The 11065-nt window shown below is 42.6% G+C and overlaps 2 protein-coding genes across 4 annotated transcripts; both read left to right on the forward strand.

The window, feature by feature from the left end:
* The first annotated feature begins 469 nt into the window (after window positions 1–469).
* capza1a (capping actin protein of muscle Z-line subunit alpha 1a) lies at window positions 470–4100 on the forward strand. Its single transcript, XM_029150666.3, has 10 exons — window positions 470–605; window positions 1815–1878; window positions 1971–2022; window positions 2105–2168; window positions 2286–2492; window positions 2572–2651; window positions 2741–2819; window positions 2921–2992; window positions 3083–3145; window positions 3302–4100. Exons 1-10 carry the CDS (start codon window positions 570–572, stop codon window positions 3440–3442), a joined length of 858 nt encoding a protein of 285 aa, XP_029006499.1. The 5' UTR covers window positions 470–569; the 3' UTR covers window positions 3443–4100.
* A 661-nt stretch (window positions 4101–4761) lies between these two features.
* On the forward strand, window positions 4762–11005 carry mov10a (Mov10 RISC complex RNA helicase a). 3 transcript variants are annotated; one of them, XM_029152069.3, is made up of 22 exons: window positions 4763–4944; window positions 5042–5147; window positions 5233–5408; window positions 5647–5885; window positions 5965–6211; window positions 6363–6497; window positions 6606–6768; window positions 6854–7005; window positions 7090–7260; window positions 7533–7680; window positions 7756–7917; window positions 8109–8212; window positions 8298–8395; window positions 8473–8571; window positions 8702–8810; window positions 8966–9083; window positions 9440–9631; window positions 9710–9781; window positions 9867–9992; window positions 10063–10151; window positions 10313–10431; window positions 10617–11005. In XM_029152069.3, exons 1-22 carry the CDS (start codon window positions 4823–4825, stop codon window positions 10679–10681), a joined length of 3012 nt encoding a protein of 1003 aa, XP_029007902.1. In that variant the 5' UTR covers window positions 4763–4822; the 3' UTR covers window positions 10682–11005. The 3 variants fall into 3 exon arrangements, 2 of the variants coding, with proteins under 2 accessions (XP_029007903.1, XP_029007902.1); XR_008694670.1 differs by lacking the exon at window positions 10617–11005 and having other exon boundaries at window positions 4762–4944; window positions 9847–9992; XM_029152070.3 differs by lacking the exon at window positions 10617–11005 and having other exon boundaries at window positions 4762–4944; window positions 10313–10436.
* Window positions 11006–11065: the final 60 nt, after the last annotated feature.

Consider the following 11065-nt stretch of genomic DNA (forward strand, 5'->3'; position numbering starts at 1 on the left):
TTCGATTTGGACACAACCACTTTCATGTCAACATCTAAGTCACAGTTTTAGCATTTTATTTCCCACAATCGACCTTCTCTTTAACAATAGCTAATTTCGTACAGGCTGTGTATCTCTTTTTCAGTCAACCTCTGAGTCGTGAGAATGGGGCATTTCTGCCGTCTGATTTATTACAAAAACCTTGAATGTGGCAGGGCTGCCAGATCACAATATTGGCGGCCTTTTTTTTACATATATAAGTAATTTAAATTATAGTAGAAACAGATGTCTGTCAGTAAAAAACGGGTAAAACTCTCGTAGTAATTTTTGCTGCTTTTTATTCGTACATCAGATATTATATCTGAATTAGCACCAAAGATAATGCATTTAGTTTCGTTGCAAAAAAGAAATAAATAGATAATTTCTGAATGTGATCTAATACAGACTGCATTTGCACCATTTCTTTTATTAATCGTTTCTATCATACCAGTTATTCCTGCCTTTTTAGGACACTCAGTGCCCACTGTACAGGGAGGAGTCGCACAAACCTGGCAACAGCGGTTGCTTCGCTAACGCTTCATTGAGCCAGGATGGGAGATTTCGAAGAGCTCAGCGACGACCATAAGGTATTACCAGATAAATGTATACAGCGATTAACGTACAACCATTCATGTTTATCTAGCAATATAATTTTGCTCCACAAAATCTGTTGTTGTCGAGCGGGTCGCGTTTAGCGCTAGCCCTTAGAATGTGACAGTTCGGAGCGGTGACGCTATTTTTCTCCTGATGCCTCCACAAATTTGTGATTTTGTCACTGTTTAAAGATTTTTTACACATCAGTGCAGCTGAATTTTACGTCTGATCGAGCGCGGTTGTTAGTTCGAGTAATTTGAGATAGTTCGCAAAGGCTAAATCATAGGAAGTCAGTCTACTTCCTGCATTTACAGTAATAAGGATGATAGAGGACCGACACCCTCACTGTCCTGTACGTGTCTGTAGATCTATAAACAGGACTGGATGGAGAGTTTTAGCTCACAGACACGTGCTTTTACATGTTGCTGTATTCAGTTTGTCTGTAGGTAACTTTTCTCATCAGACCGCTTGGCCTGCTGCGCTTCCTGCAGTGTTGTTGGGGCTTGCAGCAACTAGTGTTGCAGCCTGCATCATGTTGCTGCATGTTGTGCAATAATTCCTTGCGTACCTGGAGTTTGGACCTCTGAGTCTGTCTCGAGCGAAGCCTTAGAGCAAATATTAGCAAGTACCTATAGACACTCATTTTCATGGTTTATATTCATCTCACATTGTCAAGCCTCATGTTTGGAGTCTGATACTGTGGAAGTGCCTTAAGCTGTCGGTGGAGCTCTTATTCAATGCAGGTTGCTGGTGTAATGGCCCTGTGCTCTTTCAGCCGGACAGATGATTTGTAGGTCACTTCCAGCTGCAGCCCGGGGGCCAAATAAGCCTGACAGACAGCAAAGTCACGTTAACATGGCATTTAAAGGAATAGGTCGAGTTGTAAAAGTCACAAACTGATGCGGATTCTGTGTATTATTGCAGCTTCTCCATTACGGATGCACTTTGCTAGAACTGTCTGACTGCACACTTCTCCACTGCATACCCTTAAACTGTGCTTCTGCCTCTACGTGGTACTGGCTTTTATTTGCATAGAGTCTCATATGCAGTTTTCTACCTGCTATAAGAAGTGGCAAAATAACAGCCTGCAGCAAAGCAAAGTTGTCAGACTGCTCTCTGCTTCACTCTGGTGGCTTCAAGCAGCATTGTTTGTAATATTGTCTCCTACTGTTGTAACAGTATCATTGGTTTGCTGGTCACAGGTCCAGATTGCAGCTAATTTCGTGTTGCACGCTCCTCCAGGGGAGTTCAATGAAGTGTTCAATGGTGAGCCCTTTTTTGTGTTCGTTTGTGGCTCTGGCTGTGTTTTATTGCATTAAAGCTATATAATGTACCTAATACACATTTATAATTTTCAGATGTCCGAATACTGCTTAACAATGATAATCTCCTCCGTTCGGGAGCCACTCGGTGAGTTTCATTTTTTCAGTCCATTTAAACCTATTATTGTTGCTCTGGATGTGCCTGTGTCTTCTACTCTTTTGTCTTTTAGTGCCTTTGCGCAGTACAACATGGAACAGTTCACCGTTGCCAAAATTGATGGATATGAACATCAGGTAAGCATTGAAAAAAAAAAGATTAAATACTTACAGAAGACACTAAAATTTGTGTTTATATTAAAACAATTCCCCATTGGCACAGTAAAATATATTTCTGTTGGTCTTCATCCGCAGGTCCTAATAACAGAGCATGGAGACCTAGGTAATGGCCGCTTCTTCGACCCACACAACAAAATCTCTTTCAAATATGACCATCTGAAGAAAGAGGCTAGCGATCCAAAGCCCCACGAGGGCGAGGCTGCCCTCCAGTCATGGAGAGATGCCTGTGATTCTGCACTGAGGACCTACGTCAAGGACCACTACCCCAATGGAGTCTCCACTGTAAGAACACTTTCCCAGACTTCAGCCGAGCTGCCGTGTTCAGCATTACACTCCCCCATCACTGTTCTATTTGCTACAGGTTTATGGGAAAACAATTGGTGGCCAGAAGACCATTATTGCTTGTATTGAGAGCCATCAGTTTGAGTCTAAAAACTTTTGGTAAATTAATCACAGTTGTATTAAAGCATTGCCAGTAGTGGTTTTGTGACTATATTTTAAGTCCAGTCTTCTATAATTTCTGTTCCAAGGAATGGTCGCTGTCGGTCTGAGTGGAAGTTCAGTATCTCACAGCCTACAACACAGGTGGATGGAATCTTGAAAATACAGGTGTGTAAAATGATTATTTGTTCTCATCTAATTACAGTTTAGCTGTGACTGACAGACGCAAGCTGTGTGTGCCCTGTGTTTATTTTGACCGTTTGATCCAGGTGCATTATTATGAGGATGGAAACGTGCAGCTGGTCAGCCACATAGATGTACAGAAACAACTGACCCTGTCTGTGAGTGTTTATTCTTACAATTTATTGCAGCATTTCTGATTTGTATCTTTGGAATTATTTGAATTAACGCAAGTGCATTTTTTTTGGCAGGACGAGAACCAGACTGCAAAAGAGTTGGTGAAAATTATTGAGGATGCAGAGAATAAATACCAGGTTTGTGGAAGCCAAATGATACAGGCTTATAAGGACAAGAGACAACGCTGCACATGCGCCTCCCACAGCTCACACTGTTTTGTTCTTGTGTATTTCACTGACAGACGACATTATGGTGCAACCTATTTGTATCCGCTCACCTGTTTTGTTTTTCAGTTGGCCATCAACGAGAACTATCAGACCATGTCAGACACCACGTTCAAAGCCCTGCGCAGACAACTGCCAGTCACCCGCACAAAGATCGACTGGACCAAGATCCTCAGCTACAGAATCGGAAAAGAGATGCACAACGCTTAGAGGCAGCTCAGATCGGGGAAAAGCTGATGTGTGATGCAGCCTAACGTACTGTATGTCCGTTGAGGAGTGACAGATGTTACATTTTCTGCAGAGCGTGACCGATCCTGAGCACCAAGAGGCCATTCTTTCATTTTTTTAAACGAGTTCAGTGGTGTAACTCATTTGCAAACTTTTTTTTAACAAATAATGCCTTTAGTGACACTGTGAAACTTTGGGTCATTCCTTGTCATTCAAATCTCTCAGACCTATGACACATAGGGATCATTTTTCCTCAGCGCTTCAAACAGATATTCATATCATTTATTAATAATTTTAAAGAGCTTCCAGTACCTTTATATTAAAAAAGGCTGTATGCAGCTCAGTATGTTATTGAACTGGAGAGCACCAAATACAGTAATACTTTCTAAGTTACATGTATGCATTTGTCTGGTTGCAGGGCTAATGTGTTTTCCTGTCCGTGACCAGATTGTTTTACCTGTTGATGTTTATTTGTTGTTGGGTCTCTGTTGCAAAGACGTTTTGTGTCACAGTTTTTCTGCTCTGCGGCTGATAAAGTATCGGTGTCCTCCTGCCAGCTCTTTGTCTTCTAGCTTTTGCTATATTTTTATACAAACTGAAAGTATGTTTATTATTCATGGAATAAAACCTTACACCATTATGATCTTCAGGAAATGGTGATCATTTATGCTATAGTGTTATGAAGTGTTGGAGGTTGGTTGGTTTTAGGCACTTGCTCTAATTTTAGCTTCACATCTGTGAGCTGTATGTAAACGCTCCCAAAGCACAGTGACGGTGGGATTTCACAGTTCCTTGATGGTAAACCTATTTGTATCGGGACAGCTGTGTGGCGAAAAGTCCAAAAAAGTATGATGTGATCTTTAACCAGATGGGTGTCCTCGGTAATGATGTTTAGTAAGGTAAATGGTTGTATACAGTAAATGGGGTTCAGTTGACTTTTATACAGGAGAAAGGATCAAATAACTATACTGGATTAGTGCAAACAATTGGATAATGGATGTGTGTATATGCAGGAGGAATATTACAGTTACATCCTGACCTTTACGGATGCATCAAAGGACATGAGTAATGAAACTGGTTAACTAGATGATAGACTAATGATAGGAAAGACTTGAACGTACTGGACGGACATTTTTTATATTAGGAAAACACAATACAGGAAAATTTGAGTGGAAAGGAATGTCATGACTACTAGGATCTGGTCCACACTTCCTACCAGCTGGAGGCAGCAATGCACCAGTTTGTTGTTTGCGATCACCAATAAACACAGGAAGAAGAAGCAGCAGGAAAAAAGTAGTAGAAGAAGAACCCACTTCCTTGTTTTTAACCAGGAGCAGCAATAGAAGTTAGGAGCTGTTCAAAATGACGTCTCTGGGGCGCTGCCTGGAATCCGGACTCAATTTCATAGAGTTTCTGGGAGACAGGAAATCCATAACAAACAAAGAAAGGCTTCGAGAAATCTACAACCTGGAATTTAAGGGCAGGTATGCTGGTGGTAGAAGTGCTTGCAGTATCCATTTGCCTCACTGGACTTTGGCTTGTGGGCTACACCCTCCTGTTTGTGTTATGTGTCATTTACAGACAAGGAATAAAAGACCCAAACTTTTCCAGTGTTGTTCATGCTCTTCTGCAATTCAACAAAGCTTATGCAAGAAAGGGCCACATTTACATAAATGTTGGACCTAAGGTAAGCTCCACGGTTCGTTAATGAGAAAATAAGACATAGTCTCAACACAAATGAAATGATGAAGCAGGTTTATTTCCTGCTGTAGGCTCAAGTCCAGAGGAAGAGGCCCCGGGGCCCTCAGCGGACCAGCGGCCCTGGCCCTCAGGCGTCAGCGGAGACACCCGCACGGCGCCAAGCAGCGGCCCCGGCCCCCGTGACCCCTGTGGTGCCGTCCAAGAAGAAGCTGGCCACAGAAATCCTTCACAAGCTAAAAGTGAACAGGTACCAGCATTTCAGCGGTGACAAGTTTAAAACCCTGGAGGAGAAAAGACCTTTGTGAGGCCTAAATAGAAATAAATCTCTTTATTACATATTTTCACTATAAGAAAACTATACTGTATATGTCATTACTGGCCTGTTACCAGTGATGGACATGTGCAGGTAAATGGTGAGACCTTTCAGTCCAATGACCCTCATGCTCTTTGCCATATTTTTGAGCCCAGTTCTCTCTCTTTTTTAGGAAGGCGCTGACAGCTAACAGGTGGGGCATTGAGATCACAACGGTCCCCCTGTCAGTCAGGGGCAAAGTTGAGTTCTTGGTGGAGCATCTGAAGGAGTACATCGTCAGGTTCACCATTTTAAACAAGGCCACGCACTGCACCCACTTCACCCACTACACCGCTCTGCACAAGCTGCGCTGTTTCACTCTGGAGGACGAGAGGAGGGTGACGAGGGCCTCTCCCATATTCCTCTGTCCTGGTGAGACAGTTTAAATGAAGACAGCCCACCCAGAGACCTGCTGTTTACTGAATCTCCAATGCTTATATTCCTCCCACAGGAGAAAGCTATGATGTTGTGGTTCGGTGTAAGCTGACCCACTACGGCTTCTTCCCTGCAACTATGTACTTTGAATTCTGCCCGGATCTTCCTGGATCTAAGCCTTTCTGCATTGTGAGGGAGATGGAAGTCGTAGCCAGGACACCACTGGCTGTGGAGCTGGGACCTGTTGCTCCTTACACACCCTTCAAGGTTTTCACGCGAAAGCATTTTGACACGGTGATAGTGGAAGGAGTGCCCCCAGAAAGGTAAGCTGGAAGAAATCCAGGAGACTTTTATCCTAAATTGAAGCAGCATCCTCTCTTGTAATCAAAACTGATGAGCAACACACCCAGAAAATGTACTTGTATCAGCTTTTACTAATGCTGTGTAATGCCGGTGTTTTGTTCTCGCCTTCAGCTCTGCTGCCCAGAAGACAAAAGTGAAATTAGGACACTACAACTACCCTAATACCTTAAAAGTACTGGCTGTACGAAAGATGGAGGACTCAGAGAACCTCTCTAAATCTGCCAGGCAGAAACTTGTATCAGTGAAGTATGGGAATATTTATCACTGTTACTGTACCTCTGCTTTGGTGAGGATCTGACCTAGTTTTGTTGTAACCTCTTTTTCAAACCAGTCTCTGTGTCTGTACGTGTCCAGGAATCTCCTCAGTTGTTCCCTCAAGATGAAGAACTACAATCATCGATTTCACCTCCTGCTGCATCTGGAGGAGTTACAAATGGAGATGGACATAAAGAAGTACAACATGCACAATCAAACCATGACCAAAGACCAAAGAAGCAGCAACCTGCTTATACTCGATGTAAGGACTACGAGGGTGATGTAACACATATTCTTATTTATCTGGCAATAAATATGCATAGCAGAAATGCGATGTGCTTCAACAGGTTCCTGGTGTTGCAGAGAATCGACCATCTGTTCTACGAGGAGACTGCATCAGGGTGTCCAAATCCGAGGACACGGTCCCTCCGATCACTCTGTACACTGGATATGTTCACAGAGTAGAGCTGGACAAGGTCAAACTGGGCTTCTCAAAGACGTAAAAGCTGGTTTATAAGAGTCTTCTACTTAAGAACCTGCATCTATGTGTAGCCCACCTTTTTTCACTTGTTCTGTCTCTCAGGTTGTTGCAGACGTTTATCAGCAATATGAAGTTCAACGTGGAGTTTACCATCAATCAGTTCCCCCTGAGGCTTCAGCACCGGGCTGTTGACTTGGCAACACAGCACAAGCTTGGAGAGGTGCTCTTCCCATCTGGTGCTGCTGTGGCTCATCTCATCATGCCTAAACTCAGGTAACAACAATGCAAATGCTTAAAGCCAAATAACCGACTCATCGAGACTCATCGAGACTCATCGAGACACAATACGAGTCATTATGATGATTGATTATGCACGTGATGCTTTTTTTTCAGAGTTTACTGTTTTCTTTGTGGTCATGAGTGCACAAAACTAATGTCCCCTAAATGATGAGGCTAAACCCCATTATTGGTTTCTGTCTCTTATTTATACCTAAATATTTTCTCAGGTGGAGAATTTAAAAACTCATTCCTCACTTGCTCTGCAGAATGTTTAACCAGCAGCTGGAGAACAACCCGGAGCAGCACGCTGCCATACAGCGGATAGTAGCTGGCTCATCGAAGCCTGCCCCTCATCTTGTGTTTGGGCCACCTGGAACCGGAAAGACGTTCACTCTGGTTGAAGCTATGAATCAGGTAGTGGCTTCACCTGGTTGTAACTGTGTTTTCTGATTGTTTACGACCCAGTATAAATGTTTTCTTGCCTGTCAGGTCAACAGGGCGGACCCATCAGCTCGCATCCTTGCCTGTGCTCCCTCCAACAGCGCGTGTGACCTGCTCTGTGAGCGGCTGATGGTGCACATGGATCCTCATCAGGTGTACCGTCTGTACTCTAGCAGCCGAGACCCGAAGTCTGTCCCCCAGAAGCTGCTGGTGAGCTGACCTCTGGTCACTATGTCGTTGTTCTGGATTCCTAAGCAAAGCATCCATATCACCGAAACTCAGGCCACAGTGATTATATGTTGATATAAATGATTCGCAGCATAATGATTCACTTCATGAACTAAATTTCTGTTTTAACAGGCATGAACAAAACAACTAACTTGTGTTTTTTGCTATTTTAGAAACACTGTAACTGGGACGAGAGACAAGAGTGCTTCGTTTTTCTAAAGGAGGAAACTTTAATGAAATACAAAGTCATAGTTACAACAATGGTCACAGCTGGCAGGTAAGAGCCAGGAATAGAGTTCAATTATCATATAAATGAGTTACAATGCTTCAGGGTTTAATGTTACAGTGGTTTTAATTTTTAGACTTGTGTCAGGAGGAATCCCAGTCGGCCATTTTACCCATGTGTTTGTGGATGAGGGGGGTCAGGCAGTGGAGCCTGAGTGCATCATTGCTATTGCAGGTACTATAATATGAAAAAAGTCTATTAGTCCTATTAGGATTTCAAAGCAGTGACACCTTGTTGGCTGTGTTTCACAGGTCTGCTGAGCCCTAGCAGCAGTCAGTTGGTGCTGGCAGGAGATCCTAAGCAGCTGGGACCAATCCTTCGATCTTCTCTGGCACTGCAGTCGGGACTCGGTGAGACAAGGCAGATTTCTGTGCTGTGTCTTTATACAAATCATACACATGGGTGGAGAACAGTGGATTATCACTGTACTCCACTCATGTGTATGATTTGTTTTAAGATGTGAAACAAAATGTTTTCCAGGGCTTTCTTTGTTGGAGAGACTGATGAAAGATAATCCTTTGTATCAGAAAAGTAAAGACTCCGGCCACTTTGACACTCGCTTCGTCACTAAACTGCTGCGGAACTACAGGCTTGTCTTTTTCTCTCTTGTCTGCCTTTTTGTCTTTTTTTATGTGCTTACTAGGAATGAAAGCTAGGAATAAATACTTTTATGCTCAAAATAAGAATGGTGCTTTAATAGAAGAATCTAAGGATTTTCACACTGGTGATTTGTTCCTTTTTCAGGTCTCATCCTGCCATTCTGAAAGTCCCCAACGAGCTGTTTTATGAGAACGAGCTGCAAGTGTTTGCTGACCAGTGGGATCGCGAAGTCTACTGCAACTGGGAACACCTCCCCAAAAAAGTATGATTATAAGGACATTTGTTTTTGAGTAATTAATATAGGAGCCACTAAGTACTCGTCAAAGATAATTTGTTTCCTCAGGCATTTAGCAGTCACATTATCAAAACAAACTTAACCAGCTTTGGGGCCAGATGACTAAAACTAGACATAATTGGATCCTATTAGAGAGAAGAAATTCAATTTGGACAACAACGTGGCTTGAAATAAAATTATAGAAAAACGTAAACTGTCATTAGGACAATGAGAAGTCACTGAAAGGCTTTTTAAAGTCAGCTGCTTTAATTTGCTCAGCCAAGCATTACAAACTAAAGGACAAAGACAGGACACGTGGTTAACAAAATACACAACCTCTACAGGGCTTCCCAATAATCTTCCATGGTGTGATGGGGAAAGATGAGAGAGAGGCCAACAGTCCGTCTTTCTTTAACGTGTCTGAGATCGAAGTTCTAGTCGACTACCTCATCAAGCTTAAGGAAACACAAGGAAAGAAGGGGCTCCCCAAACTGTCTCCCAAAGACATTGGCATCATCGCCCCCTACAGGAAACAGGTGACACTGCATTGGGCCCCTATAGTTCCTTAGCAGCAATTAGACAATCTGACAAATCATTATTCCTTTTCTTAATAGGTTGAAAAAGTCCTAAAGGCCCTGAAGTCTGTCCCAGCACTGAGAAAATGGAGCGATCTCCATGAACTGAAGGTTGGAAATATTAAACTAAATGCATCGCTGAGAAACTAAGTGAATCTCTGTTTTGAGGGATGTAGACCATCTCTCTTCATGTCAGGTGGGGTCTGTGGAGGAGTTCCAGGGACAAGAGAGGAAGATCATCATTGTTTCTACAGTTCGCAGCAGCATCAACTATGTTAAGATGGACCATGACTTTAACCTTGGCTTCTTATCAAATGAAAAGGTGTGGTACATCAAGAAGACAGGAGCCTATCAAGTTCTGTGTTTTATAAATGACTATATCTACACTGCAGAGGTTCAACGTGGCCATGACGCGCGCCCGGTCGCTGCTGATAGTCGTGGGTAACCCTGTGATGCTCAACAAGGACCCCACCTGGAAGAAGTGAGATGAACTGGCCACATTTACTTGTTTTAGTCACATTATGAAAAAATAAGTCAGTGAATATAACAGTACACTATTTCTGATGCCAACCCAAAGTTCCTGTAGTAGCTTTGTATTGAGTTATGACGTTCACTGTTTCTTCGATTTTTTTTGGACTGTAGGTTCATCAGCTACTGCGTGAAGGAGAAAGGATACACTGGATTTGACTTTGAGGATGCAGAAGGTGAAGACGACGTTGTGGCGCGTCTGGCAACACTGAAAATCAACGTGGAATCTGAAAGTTAGTATTGAATCCGACACTAACGGCCTCAAGTCATGTCCTGTGCTTGGCTGAATCATTCTTGGCTATAGCTCGTACTGAGTTAAAGTAGTAAATATATATTTAGCGCAAATATCACATACTGTATGCAAAAGAGTGATGAAATCTTTTAATCTTAATGTGTGCAAATTTCTGCATTGTCCCAGGTCTGGTGGCAGAAGAGAGCTCCCTGCAACAGTACGTGGACCCAGAATGGAAGAATGAGCATTAATGTCTCCTATAGAGAAACGTCAACTAGATTTACATACATTAATGTAATGTCCTTTTCATTTATCATCTACTGTATATATACTCCAGATACGTCTGATCTTTTCTATTCACTCTTCTACGTGCATCTTCTGTGTTTTAGTGGCAAACACCAAACGCCTAATTTTAAGGGGGGGTGACACAAAAATGAACCAATTCATCTTTTCAACAAAGCTGCTTCTTCCACCAAGTTCAATTTGCACCAACAATGATTTTTTACGTTTGTAGGCTTCTTTCTATAATTCATTTCATTTAATTTCTAAAGAAATAAATTCATTGTTGAACCACACTGCGTGCTGTCAGGGATAACCCTCACTTGTGTTACCCAGCAGCTTTAATGGCGTCAGTG

Source organism: Betta splendens, chromosome 5, assembly GCF_900634795.4.
Source record: "Betta splendens chromosome 5, fBetSpl5.4, whole genome shotgun sequence".
Taxonomy (NCBI): domain Eukaryota; kingdom Metazoa; phylum Chordata; class Actinopteri; order Anabantiformes; family Osphronemidae; genus Betta; species Betta splendens.

Excerpts from the sequence above, each read along its gene's own strand:
- capza1a (XM_029150666.3), top strand. The coding sequence starts at position 570 with ATGGGAGATTTCGAAGAGCTCAGCGACGACCATAAG. Across the intron at positions 1,879-1,970 it reads GTTCAATGAAGTGTTCAATG|ATGTCCGAATACTGCTTAAC; the intron begins GTGAGCCCTTTT and ends TATAATTTTCAG. Across the intron at positions 3,146-3,301 it reads ATGCAGAGAATAAATACCAG|TTGGCCATCAACGAGAACTA; the intron begins GTTTGTGGAAGC and ends TTTGTTTTTCAG.
- mov10a (XM_029152069.3), top strand. The coding sequence starts at position 4,823 with ATGACGTCTCTGGGGCGCTGCCTGGAATCCGGACTCAATTTCATAGAG. Across the intron at positions 6,212-6,362 it reads GAAGGAGTGCCCCCAGAAAG|CTCTGCTGCCCAGAAGACAA; the intron begins GTAAGCTGGAAG and ends TCTCGCCTTCAG. Across the intron at positions 9,632-9,709 it reads TCGCCCCCTACAGGAAACAG|GTTGAAAAAGTCCTAAAGGC; the intron begins GTGACACTGCAT and ends TTTTCTTAATAG.